The sequence below is a fragment of the Pyrus communis genome, chromosome 2 (genome assembly GCF_041283825.1).
Source record: "Pyrus communis isolate YQ-2024b chromosome 2, ASM4128382v1, whole genome shotgun sequence".
Classification (NCBI taxonomy): Eukaryota; Viridiplantae; Streptophyta; class Magnoliopsida; order Rosales; family Rosaceae; genus Pyrus; species Pyrus communis.
In genome coordinates this window covers 29,022,606-29,041,082 of record NC_142566.1, presented here as the reverse complement: position 1 = coordinate 29,041,082, position 18,477 = coordinate 29,022,606, and the positions used below count along the sequence as shown (strand labels likewise).

At 42.1% G+C, this 18,477-nt stretch overlaps 1 protein-coding gene across 2 annotated transcripts; it reads left to right on the top strand.

Moving 5' to 3' along the window:
- The first annotated feature begins 581 nt into the window (after positions 1-581).
- LOC137746843 (uncharacterized) lies at positions 582-17,971 on the top strand. 2 transcript variants are annotated; one of them, XM_088690138.1, is made up of 14 exons: positions 582-808; positions 1,221-2,177; positions 2,510-2,583; positions 14,750-14,776; positions 14,871-14,985; positions 15,212-15,289; positions 15,432-15,524; positions 15,960-16,043; positions 16,223-16,321; positions 16,700-16,762; positions 16,918-16,948; positions 17,158-17,204; positions 17,285-17,343; positions 17,480-17,971. In XM_088690138.1, the coding sequence occupies exons 1-14, from the start codon at positions 755-757 to the stop codon at positions 17,712-17,714; spliced, it is 2,016 nt and encodes a 671-aa protein (XP_088546264.1). In that variant the 5' UTR covers positions 582-754; the 3' UTR covers positions 17,715-17,971. The 2 variants fall into 2 exon arrangements, 1 of the variants encoding a protein (XP_088546264.1); XR_015960229.1 differs by lacking the exon at positions 17,480-17,971 and having other exon boundaries at positions 16,476-16,762; positions 17,285-17,324.
- Positions 17,972-18,477: the final 506 nt, after the last annotated feature.

The window sequence follows — 18,477 nt, the reverse complement described above, 5'->3', positions numbered from 1 at the left end:
CCTACTTTACTGTTTTTAAAATTTGGCTTGGATTTGATTTTCAATTGCCATTTTAAACAAATTAAGAATATAATTAAAATGGTTATCAAACGAGCTCTTAATAAAACTTAATAATTGCTTTTGTTCAGAAACAACTCAATAGACTCCTAAAAGCAACACAAGATATGATATATTTTTTATGGTATTGAAACAAGACTCGGTACACCACATATTATAATATAAATAAAGGAACAATTAAAAAAAAAAATCTTAACTTTACATTATAACATGTGGTGTATTAACTCGTTTTTTTGGCACATGAAAAAATCTCTGCCAAATTACATAAACTTCCAAGTAGAGAAATAGTGAAACATATAAAAATCCGTAAATCGAGTATTTTATTTTTTATTACGTGAAAAAATAAAAATAAAATGTAAAATGCCAAAACTCGCGGGAAAGAAAACTGAATGCATAAAAGTAGAGGGACGTTGCGCCAAAGCCCCCGCAAGAACGCCCGAAACAAGCACATGTCCCCACCCCAGAAACGAGAGGCAAAGAAGAAGCTATCTATATTCTTTCACTGGACGATCTTCCTCGTCATATCATCATATATATCTCTATATTCTTTCATTCGACGATTCCATCACAAAATTGAAAACCCACTTTTCAGATGCTTGATGCAATTTAATGTTAGTTTAGGGTTATTTTAGCAAAGTGTTGGTGGAATTTGATTGTGTTCGTTGCTGAATAATTGAGTTTTGGTCGGCGGGTTGATATGGCCATGCTGCCTGTTTGCTCAGCCACCTCATGCTGGTCTTCCCTTTCTCAGGTAAGATCTTGCATGCTCCTCAAAGACTGACCCTTCACTGTGATTTTTCTTATAATTTATTGGCATGCAAAACAAGCTGCTTTAAAGGGTCCTTTAATTTATACTGACGTGCCGACGTGAGTTAAGTCGGTTGGTATGTGGCCGGCTTGTTCATTCAAATCCGCTTCCATGTAAATTAGAGTACTCTAGAATATCGCATTTTCAAAAGAAAGACGAGTTTTTTTCTGAGAATTTGAAGTGTTTTTGTAGTTTGTACGTAATGAAACATGTTATGATCATCTTGTATTATTTTCTGAGAATTTGAAACAAGTAATTTTGTTTGGCATCATGTCATATTTGTATAACATTTTTGGTCAAAGTTTTAATGAAATTCCGAATTTGAAATGTACATGTATGCAAATGGATGTCGCAGGTTTACGTACACGGAGGGTTGCATGCCAGTTCCCAATTCCTGAAGGATTTTGAGGCCAGGTGCATTGCGGAATGTAGGGGCTCCCTCAGCTTGTCAAATGCAATGCATTTTCAAAGAGGTTCCTTTAAAGCACACGCTACAAAGTCTTTGTATCCGAACTTCGTGAAAAGCGCAGAACAATCCGTCTCCGTGGATTTTGTTAACAGGAGTTCCTGTTCAAATGAATCAGACCATCTTAAGTGCAAGTATTCAGACATGTGGAGTTCCTCTACTAGAACCATTTATGAACAGCACCCGCCGGGAAGGGTGGAACTGAAATTTGTAGACACCTCTAGCCTATTGGCTCCTGATGAGGGACTCGTTGACTTTACTAATCCGTCGACTGAAAATGAAAGTATCTTATCGGCACCCATAGAACCTGAAAGCATATCAGCTACTGATTTAACACCAGGGAATTCCACCTCTGTACCCGACTCCTTAGACATGGATAGTGATAAATTATCCAGTATGAAAACTAGCGCTGAGGGCTTCTTCGACGGGGTTAGCAAATCTTTCAGTGCTTCAGTAGATGAGGGAGAAGATACTGTTAAAACCTCACTAGATACAATCACTGCATCAATATCATCTGTTGTTAAAAGTGCTACCGAAGCAGTGGATAATACTGTTGGCGGATTGTTTTCAACGGTGGATCAAGCGGGACAATATGGTGGTAGTAAAATGACAAATTTTTCAAGCGACTTTAAGGAAGCCACAAGTAAAGGAGCTGTTTTTGCTATTGATGTCTTGAGACGTTCAATTGCTGTGGTGGAGGATTCTCTATCAAATGGGGCTTCCTTTGCTGTTAGTTCTTACCAGTCTGCCAAGGACTTTCTTCCTCCTGACATCAGTGATGCGCTAAATTTGTCTGAAAAGAGAGTTGCAGAGCTCTTGGGGCCTGCCAAAACTGCTTTTCAACAGGTATTAATATTACGCTTCCAGTCTATAGAGCTTTTTGGTTGAGCAGTAAAAGAAAAAAGATTGCGGTTTGCAGAGTTGTAAGTTATTCTAAATAATTTGTAAGTTTCAAACTGGTTCTCTGAAAAAAAAAAAAAAAAAAAAAGGGCGGGTTAGTTGATTTTGGTTGGATGCTTTTTTTTTCCCAAACCATCAGCCCCACTTTGTTTTAGTTTCCTACTTTCCGTTATAAGCTTAAACTATACATTCAATCATTTATATCCTGAGTTTTGCCGCTGTTGTAATGACAGTTTTTTGAGTAATATTGTCAGCTGAATCTGAATCTGTGAAAGCAGGTTTATATTTCGATTGAGGGGTTGGAGGAAAATCTTGGGTTGGACCCTAATGATCCAATCGTTCCATTTGTTCTTGTAGACATCGAAATTTCGGTGAAATGAATGTTAACCAATAATTAAAATTTCAACGCTTACGTGTCACATAAATTTTACATGTAGCGTGTGACTCAACGAAAAATCGAAATAAATTGGAAAGGTCATCAAATAGGACACGTGTCAATATCTGGCAGAAATGATTTATTTCATCTGATTATTTAAATCCAAAAATCAAGTTTTGGAATTCTATAAATAGGAGGCCAAGGCATTCATTTAAGAATGGAGGAAGGAAAGGAAGAAAAAGAAAGGAAGAAAGAAAGGAAGGAAGGAAGAAAAAAAGAAAGGAAGAAGCCTTGAAACTCTAAAGCTCTCAAGCAAATCCCGAAGGATCAAGAAAGCTCTCTTCGTTCTTCGTCAAATCCTCCTTCAAGATCAAGCCCCAACGGCCCTTGAAGAACTTCCACCAACTCAAGATCAAGCCCCGACGGCCCTTGAGGAAAGTGTTCATCGTTCATCATCCATTCATCCTAAGATCAAGCCCCAACGGCCCTTTGGATCAACAACCTCAACAAATCCACACATACACTCAGTCTTCAAGATTAGGCCCAAAAGCCCTTGAAGATCCGTTCATCCATCAACCTTCAAGATCAAGCCCCAACGCCCCCTTGAAGAAATCTAGACACCCAGTCTTCAAGATTAGGCCCAAAAGCCCTTGAAGATCCGCTCATCCATCAACAACCTCAAGACATCTGTTCAGTCTTCAAGATCAAGCCCCGACGGCCCTTGAAGAGAAGTGTTCATCATCCGTTCGTCCTAAGATCAAGCCCCAACGGCCCTTTGGATCAACAACCTCAACAAATCCACATATCCAATCAGTCTTCAAGATTAGGTCCAAAAGCCCTTGAAGATCCGCTCATCCATCAACCTTCAAGATCAAGCCCAAAAGCCCTTGAAGATCCGTTCATCAACTGTTCATCCCTAGATCAAGCCCCGACGGCCCTTTGGATCAACAGCTCATCCACAAACCTACACCCTACGAAGATAGAATCAGAGGATCAAATTACAAAGAGATTGTAACCCCAAAATCATTAATACAAAAAATATATTTTGTACACGTATTCTTGTCTCTTGTTTCAGGAATTTTCCGTGTTTACAAATTTGGCACGCCCAGTGGGACAATCTCTACCTCTCATCTCTGTCTCCGTTCAAGATATTCAAGCACAGTCCATGGCTTCAAACAAAGAACAAGTCATGACTATCGGCACTACCTCCATTGAAAGACAGCTGGTTCAGATGAAGGAAACAATTGCAAGGCTGATAAAGACTGCAGAGGAGAAAAACTTGCAAACCGCCGGACTCATCAACCGTCTGGAGGCACAGCATGGCGTCAAAGTGAAACCAAGCTCTCTTCCAACTAAGAGGACCGAAGAAGGCTTCAACCCAAATGCCTACGAACTCATGTCAAAGGCTAGGCATGACTTTGCTTCCTCTTCAAATCTTGGAAAGAAGGTTTCAAACACCGTCAACGACAAAGATCGCGACCTCACCGAGACTCAAAAGAAGTTGAAAGAGCATGATTATGGAGTTGACAACAACAAGGCTGAACTTGGCTTCACACCAAATGCACCCGTGAAGATTTCAAGCAAAGTGAAGAAAGCTACCGCTCAACACATCAGCGTGAGCATTGAACAAGACCAAGAAGAGCCTAAACCCTCCCCTCGGATGTCGGTCTTCAATAGGATGAGCCATTCAAGCTCCAGAACTTCAGTGCTTAATCGCATTGGTGGTCAAGACCGAACCTCTGTCTTCAAGAGGCTTAACGCGCCGACATCCCAAAGCTCTGTTTTTGAAAGGTTGTTAAAGCCTAAGAAACAAAGCAACACAGCTATCTCTCCTCTGCAACGATCAGCTTCAGAAATATTTGAAGATAATGGTAAGCCTTTTGGAAAGAGGAAGACAACCCCAAAGGGAGAAAAGCTCGATGGGTTAGGAGAAAAAGACGACGCTCGAAGCTTGATTCCTTCAAGGATGGAGCGCCAAGCAATCCTAGAGGTTGACACAAAAGGACCACTGAAGGTAAGGAGGCGCATCATCGTCCACACTGGCAAATCTTCATGCCAACAAACTCAAGAGAACGGCACTGAAGAGGAGATCCAAGATGTTTTCTACATCACGGTTCAAGAAGGTAAAGAAGACGAAAGCCCGAAGAAATACTCAGAGTCCCTACTCTTCGACCCTGATCCAAGCGGCAGTACAACCATGCAAGTCATGACCACTGGAGCAACTTCAATCGAGGAGCAGCTAGCTCAGATGAATGAAGTAATCGCAAAGCTCACACGGACTGTGGAAGAGAAGGACTTGCAGATTGCCGCACTTGTCAACCAACTAGATGCGCTGCCCGACGTGAAAGTCGACCCAAATATTGGCCTATTAAAGAAAGAAGACGACGAAGAAGAGGAGCCACCAGTGGAGAAAGTTGAAGAGAAGCCGAAGCTAGACCAAACAATGACATCCATGGGATCTCTCTCTATCCAGCAGCTACAGGAGATGATTGCAAGCACTATCAAGACACAGTACGAAGGAAGCTCGCACGACTCCGTACTGTACTCAAAGCCTTACTCCAAGAAGATTGATGCTTTGAAGATGCCAAGGGGTTATCAACCCCCAAAATTCATGCAGTTCGATGGAAAAGGCAACCCGAAGCAACATGTCGCCCATTTCATTGAAACTTGCAACAATGCTGGGACAGAGGGAGACTACCTCGTCAAACAGTTCGTGCGTTCGCTGAAGAGTAACGCTTTTGACTGGTACACCGACCTCGAACCCGAGTCTATCAACAGTTGGGACCAGCTAGAAAGGGAATTCCTCAACCGTTTCTACAGCACTCGTCGTACTGTAAGCATGCTAGAGCTGACCAGTACGAAACAGTGGAGAGATGAACCTGTCATCGACTACATAAATAGATGGCGTTCATTAAGCCTGGATTGCAAAGATCGGCTTTCTGAAACCTCCGCCATCGAGATGTGCGTTCAAGGCATGCAGTGGGGACTACACTACATCCTTCAAGGCATCAAACCACGAACATTTGAGGAGTTAGCCACCCGCGCCCATGATATGGAGTTAAGCATCACCCGTCATGGGAAGAAAGAACAGATCACCGACTACAAGAATGACAAAGTTTTGGGGCCCAAGGTGGATAAGGCTGCGTGGAAACCCACCAAGGAAGCAATGACGGTCAACACAACTCCAGTCAAAACCCATACACGAGGCAAGGCGATTCAAACCGAAGCTTTTCGTGATCAAGAGATACGTAGACGCACTTTGAAGGAGCTTGAGGAGAAGACTTATCCATTCCCCGACTCTGACGTGGTTGCCATGTTAGATGACTTGCTTGACAAAAAGGTGATCGACCTACCTGAGTGCAAACGGCCGGAAGAGATGAACCGTACTGACAGTCCAAGGTATTGTAAATTCCACCGCTTCATTGGTCATCCGACGGAAAAGTGCTTTGTGCTAAAAGATCTCATCATGAAGTTGGCTCAGAAAGGAATCATCGAGCTAGATCTTAATGATGTGGTGAAATCAAACTACACCTCCGTCACTTCTGGCTCTTTGAACTCAAAATCTTCACCTCAACCGCTGGGGGCATGCTCCAAAACCATGTCAGTCAAGTCAAGTGAAGTTGAAGGATGGACTTATGTCACTCCAAAGAAAATGCACAAGAAACATAGGTTTCCTCCACAAGTTCACCAAACGGAAAGGGGGCAAAGCAGCTACCGTCAACCTTCAAAGCTACATGAAAATGTTGAGGATGACGAAATTATGACACAAAGATCGTCTGTTGCCATTACGATGCGCGATTTCTTCCCAAAAGACTTCTTCAATCACTCAGTCAAGACTCCTTGCTATGAAGATCGCAAGGAATGCCTCTCTAAGATCGTTTGACAAATTCAAAAAAAAAAAAAAGCTCCTCGTTCGCACGAGCCTAAAAGGCGACAACAAACGCTCCTTGCCTGCATGAGCTGAAAATGCAAACGGCACCAAGACGCTCCTCGTTCGCACGAGCCTAAAAGGCGACAACCAAAGCTCCTTGTCCGCACGAGCATAAAAGGCGACACCAAAAGCTCATTGTCTGCATGAGCTGAAACTGCAAACGGCACCAAACGCTCCTGGCCCGCAAGAGCATAAACTGTGTACGGCAAAATCATCATCAAAACCATCACTCATTTGAACTACGTCATGACTTGATCCCTCCTCAACCAAGGGTACGTAGGCAACTTGAAACTTCAAAACTTCAAGTACAGTCACATCATCAAAAAAAAAATTTGGAGAATAAAGAGCAAATTCAGGAATGCAAACACTTTATTTCTTTAAAGGAATGATTTGGTTACAAAGCCGTATTACAAGGGTGAGCATCACACCAACGTCACCACCGAGGGAAAACCGTGACCAAAAGGCACTACACAACGAAATCCCGCTACAGTCTTCTGCACAGCACCACACGGTAAGAAGTGACGTACTGCAACAAGTGTCGGCAAAGAACACGGTTGTACCCACGTCCTGCTCACTCCGTCACCAATTGTGAACATGGGTAATCCGTCAAAACATCAAAGAAATCCATGAATGCAGTGAGCACCTGTAAAAAAAAAAAAAAAAAAAAAAAAAAAAAAAAAAAAAAACAAAAGGGTTTTATTAAATGTTTGACTATTGAAAGTCAATTTCATTACATTAAAAAATAATAATAAAAAATAAATAAGGGTTTTTATTAAAGACTTACAAATAAAAGTCAATTTTATTACAAGGAAAAAAAAATATTACTTTGTATTAAAAAAAAAAAAATAAAAAAAAAAAAAAAAAAGAAGATAAAATAAAATAAAAAATGTGTATATGTGTTATGTATGTGTCCCTCGCATGAGGCCCATCCGCACACAAGCCCCAGCTAAGGAACACGACCCAATAGCTAGGCCCACATGTTGCACACCAAGTTCCAAATCCCTGCTCCCCTCCTGTAATGGCGAAAAAGAGAAAGCTCAGCTCTATCGACCCCTGGCGACCTTTCCCTGCCCCTGCTCAAAAGCAAGACAATTCCAAATCGAAGAGCTATGTGGTAGAGGAGAATGACGGCGACATGACGGATACTGAAGCTGCTCAAGTCCATGTCGAAAAATGAGATAATTGAATCTGATATCGAGCTCTCGGATCTCCAATGACTTCCAAGGACACGCTGAAATCGAGGGAGGTCTCCACCATGATCAAAATGGGCTTCATCTTCAATCGAACTTTCTCTTTCTTGCCGTCAAGATTTCTCTCCAAGCACTCATTCCCCTGCTCGCTGATCCTCTACTTCAACAACTCCATCTTCTTCGTCTCTGCTGTTGACGTCGACAAGCTTCTCCAGCGCGGCGATTCGTCGAACACTAGCAGCTACCGATTCGATATCTGGCATCAAGCCCATCAGAGCATCGTGCAAGTCGAGAATCTTGAAGAGCTTCTCGGGCGACCTCCGGCTGATGCTGATGGCCTCGGCGAAGTTGAAGAGCTAAATCGCGGGGCCCTTGACTGTCTCCATAAAGCAAGCGTCGTCAATGGTGGTGCCGATGCCATTGAAGATTTGCTCGCAGAGCTTCTTCTCGGAGGCGAAGACGGTCCTCACGCAGGCCTTGGCGGCGCGTATCCACCGTCGGATCTTGGTTTCCAGCTGCTCCCACTGCAGCCTCTGAACGTCTCCGATGCTCAGCTTCTCAATCCCCAGCGAGGACCTCGACTCCTTAATCTCCCTCACCACCGACGAGGACCTCGACAACATGATCGACGAGTACGACCGCACGGCCAATCACAGCGACGTCCTCTGTCCTAAAACCCTAACCCCCTTTGATTCGAAGCAAATCGTCGTCGCTGCCAAATTCTTCAATAAAGAACAACGAAGATCTCCAATCGCAATCGACGAAGAAAACCAGAGAGTTGCCGAATCTGTCAGAGTGTCATTGTTGCCACCTGAGAGTCGACATTGCCAACGCCAGCGCCAAGAGCAAGCTTCAGATCCTCTACAGCGAGTGGCGCGTCGTCCTCCTCTGCAAGAAATGCCTCACGCGCGTCGAGTCCTCGGAGCTCTGCTCCTACTGCTTCGCCGCCACCTCGCCGTCGCAGGAGGACTCCTTCACTTGCTGCCAGTGTAATCGGAGAGTGCACAGGCGTTGCGATTCCGAGTATCGAGGGATTGCGCTGTTGTCTCAGAATTCTTGCTTGGCGGTGGAGGCTGAGGTTTGTGCCGATTGCTGGCTGCCGGAGTCGCTTGCCGCGGTGCTCCAATTGCAGGCTCCGCACTAGATCAGATAGAACAAGTCGTGGTACCAGATCGAACGGTGGTGCAGGCGGCGGATTTTCACCGGGAACTGTTCCTGGGAAGATCTTGTCCTTCGCTGGCTGTCACATGGACGTCGTCACTGCTAATCCCGATGACTGGGAATTTGATCCATTCTCATTGAGCATTGATGGAGATAAACTTCGTGGCCGTGGAACTACTGATTGCTTGGGTCATGTTGCACTTGTAACGGAGCTCATGAGAAGGCTGGCAGAGACCAAGCCAAAATTGAAGACAACTGTGGTTGCAGTCTTTATAGCAAATGAAGAGAATTTTGCCATTTCAGGAGTTGGTGTGGATGCGCTCGTAAAGGATGGGCTACTCAGTAGGCTAAAGGATGGTCCTCTGTTTTGGATTGACACAGCATCATCAACAACCGCATCGTGCACTCTCATCTCGACCGACAACAATAGGGAGTAGCAAACTAATGTCCTCGGAGTCTTCACCACCCTGCATTAAAAAGCAATGGTAGAGTCCTCAGCTTCGGAGTGGATGCACCTATTTGTGATTCCATGGCTTCTTCTCTAAATCCTGCAGATAAAAAGGTTCCGAATGGTACTCGAAATGGTTTACATAAAAGCGAAGAACCGAATGTCAATGGCTTCTCTTCGCAAATTCCTTGTCTTCCCGGTGTTCCCTGGCCTTATCCATGGAATGCAGCAATTCCTCCACTTCAGGTTTGACGCCTTGCACTACCTCGAGCTCGTCATTCTGGCCACCATGATCAAAATCAACGAAGAGCTTCATTGACCGCTGTCAAACGACTAGCCGGTCTTCAAGCTCGACGCTTTGCACTGCCTCAAGATCTGGCTGCTTCTGCACCTCCGCCATGGCTGCTGCCTGTGAATGTGATTAACAAAAACAAAGTTTGTCAACTCACATCTGCTTGCCTCTGCTGCTGCCTGTGAATGTGATTAACAAAAACGAAGTTTGTCAACTCACATCTGCTTGCTTCTGCTGCTGATCTTTGAATGTGATTGACAAAATCAAAGTTTGGCAACTCACACCCAAAGATCTCCTCCGTCTTCTCTCGGACTCGCCCTGGGTTTTCACCCACAAACTCAGCCTTGCAGATCACCATATAAAAGAAAAAAATGATGGAATCTGGCTGGACAGCACCATGCACAAAAAAAAAAAAAAAAAAAAAAAAAAAAAAAATATATATATATATAAAAGACAAAAAGAGTTTTAACGAGGTTCCTCCACAGTCAGTGTAACTGGAGTACGTCCTCGGAGCAATAGGAGCTCACCCAATAATCCACTATCAACCAAATGAAGCAGCAGCTTCTCTTCTCTATTTGCAGCTTCTTTCTTTTTCTCAACAGAGTATTGAGCTCTCTCTTCTTCTCTATTTTCTCCAAAACCGAAATAAGCTACCCTCACTTTTCCCTTTGCTTCAAAGGCTATTTAAACCAACGGATGTTGAAGAAAAGAAAAAAAAAAAAAAAAAAAAAAAAAAAAAAAAAGACATTTTCCTGTTTTTCCTCCCCAAAACAAGGAAAATGTTTCTCCTTTTCTTCCTTTATAATTTTTTATAGCCAAAAAGCATTTGCAAGTTGTGGTCTAGCTTCCAACGGATGTTGAAGAAAAAAAAAAAAAGAAAAAAAAAAAAAAAAAAAAAAAAAAAGACATTTTCCTGTTTTTCCTCCCCAAAACAAGGAAAATGTTTCTCCTTTTCTTCCTTTATAATTTTTTATAGCCAAAAGCATTTGCAAGTTGTGGTCTAGCTTCCAACGGATGTTGAAAAAAAAAAAAAAAAAAAAAAAAGACATTTTCCTGTTTTTCCTCCCCAAAACAAGGAAAATGTTTCTCCTTTTCTTCCTTTATAATTTTTTTTTTATAGCCAAAAGCATTTGCAAGATGTGGTCTAGCTGAAAGCATAGCCAAGTTGGCCACTTTCTAACATAAAAAAAAAAAAAAAAAAAAAAACAAAACTTTGGTGGATCAGCACCACCGAAAAAAAAAAAAAAAAAAAAAAAAAAAAAAACAAAACTTTGGTGGATCAGCACCACCGGAAAAAAAAAAAAAAAAAAAAAAAAAAAAAAAAAAAAAAAAAAAAAAAAAAAAAAACTTTGGTGGATCAGCGCCACCGAAGGAGAAAAAAAAAAAACTTAGTGATGTATATGTTTTATTTGTATTTAACACAATACACTGAATAAAATAAAGTATGTCCATTAATCTCCAAGAAATTACAAGTGTGTACAAAAAAAAAAAAAAAAAAAAAAAAAAAAGATGGAGCTTTCACAAAGGATGTTCACGTGAAGCCCCATTACTTGGCAAAACTCTAGAAGCGGAAGGCATCGGAGCGGGAGGCATTGAAGCTAGAGCATTCCAGGCCTCAATACTGGGTGGAACGCTAGATGACCCAGGAAAAAGGTGCCTCTGGAGGAAAGACGAAAACCTTTGACGGTCACTTTGAATCCGACCTTCAGATTCTTGCAGCTCATCAAGCTTCCTCTTCATGCCCGTCGAATAGTTGTTTGTAAGCACGTGCAAACTTCTATTCTCATACTTCAGCTGCTTGATCTCTTGCTTGAGACTTTCCACCTCTGCCATCAACGATTCAACCTGACGGGAGCGAGCAAGTAGGCGTTGGCCCATGTTGGACACAGAGCCTGCACACTGAACGCTGAAAGCGAGGGACTCTTGAACGGCCAACTCATCGGACCGTCCTGACAGCAGCCTACTATCTTTTGGAGTGAGGAGGTTCCTAGCTACTATTGTAGCTGTTGTGGCGTCCTGCATCACGGAGTCTTCACCTGTAAGAGGACCGTTAGAAGATAAAAAAGAAGGGCGCCATACATTACCTTGACCGGGTGCAACCGGATCGCTGCTGAGACTCAAATCTAAGCAAAGGTTCGATGAGTTAGTCATTTTTTTTCAAAGGTGTTCAGAGAGAATGGGTGGATGAAGATAATTCTCAAAAGGCCGGAGACGATTTTCAAGAATGGGCAATTTTCAGAGTGTGTATGTTGGAGTGATCGATACCTCTGTAAAAAGCCAAGCGACACGACCACCGATTCAAAAATCCGGATTTTCCTGCGTGAAGTTCGGCGACGCGTTCGTGGCTTTTCAGAAAATGCGTTCAACTTTGTCAAAAGATATCTGACAAAGTCGAGAACACGTGGAGGCCATCATCGCAACTACACGTCTTTAGCCGACAAGCGCAAAGTTCGGCGACGCTTTCTCTGCTTTTCAGAAAACGCGTGCAACTTTGTCAAAAGTGGCGCTCGTTCAGAAATCGAAGAGGCGTCGTTCAGAAATCGAAGAGGCGTCGTTCAGATATCGAAGAGACGTTTGTCGACAAAGGTAAAAGAACAAGACCACCACTTGCTATTAAGAAATCCCTATATGTGTCGACCTTCGTCTCTTATGGCAAGGCAGACTTGAAGAAAATGCCCAACTTTTCCTCACCTCTGAAGGCGCACTCCCAGCAAAGCCTCTCGAAATACTCAATTCTTCTTCTTCCCTTGAGAAAACCTATTCAACCTTTGAAGATACCAGATGCCTGGAGTACAGATGACCCAGGAGGAAACAATAGATTGAAGCATGTGTTGATTCATTCACCGCTTCTTCAAAAGCAAAGGTATCTCATATCATCAAGGGCGAAAGCATAGGTATCTCATATCATGCTTTTTCCCTATCTTTTCCTTTGCCCTTGTTCTCACCTGCCAAGACAAGGACAGAGGAAGCAATATGTCGGAACCTCCACTCAAACCAGTTGCCACCAAGGAGTGAAGCACCATTTAAATGCAAAGGTTGCATTCAACTCCTGCATCGGAGGACAAATACTACAAGAGAAGATGCTAAACCTGCATAAGGAAATACCACTTCTGCAAAGGGGAGCAAGTAAGGCAAGTGAAAATGATACATCGAAGCATGTGGAGACAAGCACAACAAATATATGTGTTGATTCATTCGCTGCTTCTTCGAAAGTAAAGGTATCTCATATCATGCTTTTTCCCTGTCTTTTCCTTTGTCCTTGTTCTTACTCGCATGGCAAAGTGAAAGAAGCAATCAGCCGGCACTTGGAGTCAGTCTTCCGATCTGGAACCGACTACCTGGAACCTATTCCTGATTGCTTACCTAGTATTGCTCTCGAGTAGTCATCTTCAACGGTTGATACACTGCCAGAGAAGGGACAAGGAAACTTCAATCTTTCCGATTCGTATTCAATACGATTTGGAAAGATTGAACAAAGAAACAGGTCAGCACCTCCACTTCGTACTTGCCTGCCATATCCTGAAACCGCTCGTAGACCTTCGGGGGGAGACCAAAAGAATCCTGCTGCCCAGTTCAAGAGTAGCACAAAGGAAAATCAACGATGGGAGGAAACCAGAAAATCTTCCAGTCGAACTCAAGATCAAGCCTCAATGGCCCTTGAAGAAATCACAAGTCCGATTCAAAATCAAGTGTTCACCACCCTTGAATCAAATTCAACTCCTGATAAAAGGAGTAAGTTCAAACCTTCGGAGGAGACCAAAAGAATCTTCCAGCCCAGTTCAAGATTAAGCTTGTGGAAAATCAACGATAGGAGGAAACCAGAAAATCTTCCAGTCGAACTCAAGATCAAGCCTCAATGGCCCTTGAAGAAATTTCCAGCTCAATTCAAGATCAAGCCTCGACGGCCCTTGGGTTGACATCTACATTAAGGGACTTCAAAACGCATCTTCTACACGTGACAAGCACATGTCTACGACGCGCCTTGAAGTGGGGGCATTTGTAGACATCGAAATTTCGGTGAAATGAATGTTAACCAATAATTAAAATTTCAACGCTTACGTGTCACATAAATTTTACATGTAGCGTGTGACTCAACGAAAAATCGAAATAAATTGGAAAGGTCATCAAATAGGACACGTGTCAATATCTGGCAGAAATGATTTATTTCATCTGATTATTTAAATCCAAAAATCAAGTTTTGGAATTCTATAAATAGGAGGCCAAGGCATTCATTTAAGAATGGAGGAAGGAAAGGAAGAAAAAGAAAGGAAGAAAGAAAGGAAGGAAGGAAGAAAAAAAGAAAGGAAGAAGCCTTGAAACTCTAAAGCTCTCAAGCAAATCCCGAAGGATCAAGAAAGCTCTCTTCGTTCTTCGTCAAATCCTCCTTCAAGATCAAGCCCCAACGGCCCTTGAAGAACTTCCACCAACTCAAGATCAAGCCCCGACGGCCCTTGAGGAAAGTGTTCATCGTTCATCATCCATTCATCCTAAGATCAAGCCCCAACGGCCCTTTGGATCAACAACCTCAACAAATCCACACATACACTCAGTCTTCAAGATTAGGCCCAAAAGCCCTTGAAGATCCGTTCATCCATCAACCTTCAAGATCAAGCCCCAACGCCCCCTTGAAGAAATCTAGACACCCAGTCTTCAAGATTAGGCCCAAAAGCCCTTGAAGATCCGCTCATCCATCAACAACCTCAAGACATCTGTTCAGTCTTCAAGATCAAGCCCCGACGGCCCTTGAAGAGAAGTGTTCATCATCCGTTCGTCCTAAGATCAAGCCCCAACGGCCCTTTGGATCAACAACCTCAACAAATCCACATATCCAATCAGTCTTCAAGATTAGGTCCAAAAGCCCTTGAAGATCCGCTCATCCATCAACCTTCAAGATCAAGCCCAAAAGCCCTTGAAGATCCGTTCATCAACTGTTCATCCCTAGATCAAGCCCCGACGGCCCTTTGGATCAACAGCTCATCCACAAACCTACACCCTACGAAGATAGAATCAGAGGATCAAATTACAAAGAGATTGTAACCCCAAAATCATTAATACAAAAAATATATTTTGTACACGTATTCTTGTCTCTTGTTTCAGGAATTTTCCGTGTTTACAGTTCTATTTCTTGGCACCTCAGCCACTTTATGGTATGGATATCCTTTTGTTCCAATGAAGACTGTTTTTACGTTTCTATTGTCCTGCTGTGTGAGAAATTTATATTTCTTATCAGATATGCTGCAGGGTCATTTATCGGGTGTGGACATATAGTGGTTACGCCGGAGATTTATCTCCTCAGTCGACATTGGAGCTCTTGACAGGGAAAGAGAATGCTGTGCTCATTGATGTCCGACCTGAGGCAAGATATTGCTTACTTTTGGCCTTTATATTTAGTTGCGCTAATACTATTATCAAACCTTTGCCTAACGAGGGCTGAAAAAACCAAGAATTATTTTAATTGCCTAAAGTAAAACACAATGTCCAGTGATCAAATTCATGCTCCTTTTTTAAGACTTTAAATACTATTGCTAAGTGTTTGCTTCTCAAATTTGCCAATGGTTGGTTCTGGAATTTCCTTTATGAAGGTTCTGAGAGAAAGAGAGGGTATTCCTGATCTTCGACGAGCAGCTCGCTTTCGCTATGCAAGTGTGGCTCTACCTGAGGTTGGCTTATAATTAGATTTCAATTTGAAGATATGAATGACGTAATCGTATTACAGATTTGTTAGGGTGAAAGTAGTCATATCCTTTCTCTCCATCTACTTTTTGTGCCTTTGTTCTGAACTTGTTGAACAAAAAACTTCAGGTTGATGACGCTGCATGGAAATTAGTGAAGAGTGGAAGGGATCTTAATGACACCTTAACTGCTGCTGTTATTCGGAACTTGAAGATTGTTCAGGTAAGCAGTTTCAGGCTTTTATATATCTTAAAACTATACCAATTTGAAGCTTACTAAAAGATCACAGGAAGATCTTGGACTGGGATGTACCAATTCTCCGTTCTTTAGTGATAGTACCATATTTGGTGACCATGGACGCCTGAAAGTGTCTTACAGTCTCCACCTAAAGAACTTTCACAATTTTTTGGCCCGCAAAAATATGAGAAAGGAAATTCTTAAGGATAAAAACCATTCAAATTCAAGTTTTTAGCACTGCCCTGGTGACCTTAGGTATATTGTTATATTTGTCCAAGGACTTAAACGGGGTTGTATGCGCGTAAAAAGTTGTTCACATCTAACAGCAGGATCTTCTGTCTAAAACTATGGGAAAGTGCGATGATTAGCATCTGCTTGAGTAACGAATAATGCGTTCTATATTTTTTGTACTCTTTGTAGGACAGGTCCAAGGTCATAGTTATGGATGCTGATGGTACTCTTTCCAAAGGTATTGCAAGATCCTTGAGAAAGCTTGGGCTCAAGGCAAGTACATAATGCAAGTTAAAGATTCATATTTTAATTAATAAAATTCATTAGGACTTTTTTTATGGATACTGGTATGTATCGTAAGAAAACCACTCAATGCATCGTAAATTTTTGGTATTTCTGGAATTGCTGAGCAATTTCGTAGATACTAATACCTTGAGATGTTTAAATGACAGAAACCGTACTTGGTTCAAGGTGGCTTTCAGTCTTGGGTGAAATATGGTCTCCGTATCAAGGAACTCAAACCTGAGACAACATTTACCATACTCAATGAGGTATTTATCTCTTTGAAGCTGTTTGTTCTTGTAAGTTATAACAGATACAAGAGATGATAATATGCTGGTTGGTGAATTTTTACGAATGGCACCTAATTCCCTTGATAATAACCGATGCGATTACTTTCTTTTCAACAACGTTGTTGGATTGCAGTGGCTGAGGCTCTCTTGTATATGTAACGTGGACCTGTTTTTTTTAGCTTTGTTGAAAAAGAAGAAGGTGAAAGAGATAAATATGTTTGACAACCAGAAGAATAGTCATAACTGCATTCAACACAGATTATTGCTGTTTTCCCCCTTTCTGCCACTTTTTTACAGAATTGTAAACCAGATTGAGCTTTTCACTTGTGCACAATTGCAAAAATTGTATCATTTTAGGATGCTGAGGCAATTCTGGAGGATATCAGTCCTTCTCCGGTGCAAGTTCTTGTGTCTGGTGTGGTAAGATAAATTGTCCGCATTAGTTTCTACTTTATATTGATCCATCTTTTGTTATTACGAAAACTTGATTTTGTTTTGTGTGTTGTAGAAATGTTTAGTTGCCATGCAATTTTAAGTGCATCATTCGCTAACTTACGCAACTACCTTCTGTGCAGGGATTGATTGCAGCATTGTATGCACTACTAGGTGTGTGTGTGTATGTGCCTTAAATTTCTCTCTAAAAAGAAATCGGATTACTTAATTGTTTTCCACTCAAGTCCGTACAGTTCTAATTTCACCATATATACAGCTAAATTTTGCTAGTGAATCAATCTTGTTTCACTGTAAATCAAATTCCTTCCCTTGTGCCGGATTTCTTCCCCCATCTCTAATCAGCATGATTCATTGGATTACAGAGTGGGAGAAGACGTTACAACTGATTGGTGTTGTTGGCGTTGGTCAGGTATTATAATCTTCCTAGAATGAGTGCTGTACTTTTTTCTTCTTCCCCTTTCTCATTGCTCTTTTCTTCGATTCCACCAGACCATTTATCGGCGGGTGGCATCTTATGACACCACAGAAGATTTTAGACAAGACGTGAGGTAAAGCTAACTACATTAGGCCCAGTAGATTGTGTCTTGCACCGTGCTGTTGGAGTCAAACAACCAAACACCACATTATTTAGATTGTGCTGATTCGAGTCATTTTATTGTCGTCTCTATGTTATGTTCCACGAAGGCTGCTGCTTGCTCCTGTTAGACTGGGCGCTCAGGCATTTTCATGGACTGCTGGAAAATTGGAATCGAATGGCATTGGACTGCCAACATCTCCTTCATCCTCAGATGTTAAAAACCGAGTATTGCAGGCTGCTGCAAAGCATCAATCTCAACCGTCTGATACGGAAGGCATCCAAGATCCATCTCCTGACTCAACACTTCCAATCAAGGAGAATGTCGATCTATCAGAAGCATAAAGGCTGATATTTTCTTCCAGTAGGCATCTCCTGACTCGTGTTCTAGCTCGAAAGTTGATCTGAGCTGTATTAGCAGATCGAGGAAGGTTAATTAAGCTAATTAAGTGATAATTCTGTAACAAGGTGCACTCTGAATGAAGGTTGTGCAAAATTATTATTATTATTATTATATATTTATAGTGTAAGAATGAAGGATGCTTGTCGAGCAAGGGAGAATGACAATTAACCAACATAATAATTCAACAGGCAACTTTGACGAGTTGGCTCTCTCAAGTTTCCTCCTTATACAAGCCAACTCTCCACCCCTTATTTTAATATACAAACAACGTGATTTTAAGCTCAATTAGCTATCGATGTCGTCATCATCACATTTACGTGAGTTGAAAGTGAGACCTACTCCAATTAGACAGAGCCGAACATGAGACGAACGTGACACCTTCCAGTGACGAGATGAATACATCTACCAATGGACTTCACACGTCAGTTGATAGCTGATAATTGACACATATTTCCCCCAAAATTTAAAAGATTTTAGCTTAAGAGATTTTGCTTGGGGACAAAAAACACATAAACAGAAAGGTCTCTTGACAAGGAAAGAGAATGCTGTGCTCATTGATGTCCGACCTGAGGCAATATATTGCTTACTTTTTGGCCAGACCTTTATATTTGGCCAAAAAGGGGGACCCGAAGCCAACAGAGCTCCCCGCTTTGGTTGCGCTGATAATGTATCAAAATTTTGCCTAACTGGGGCTGTAAAGACCAA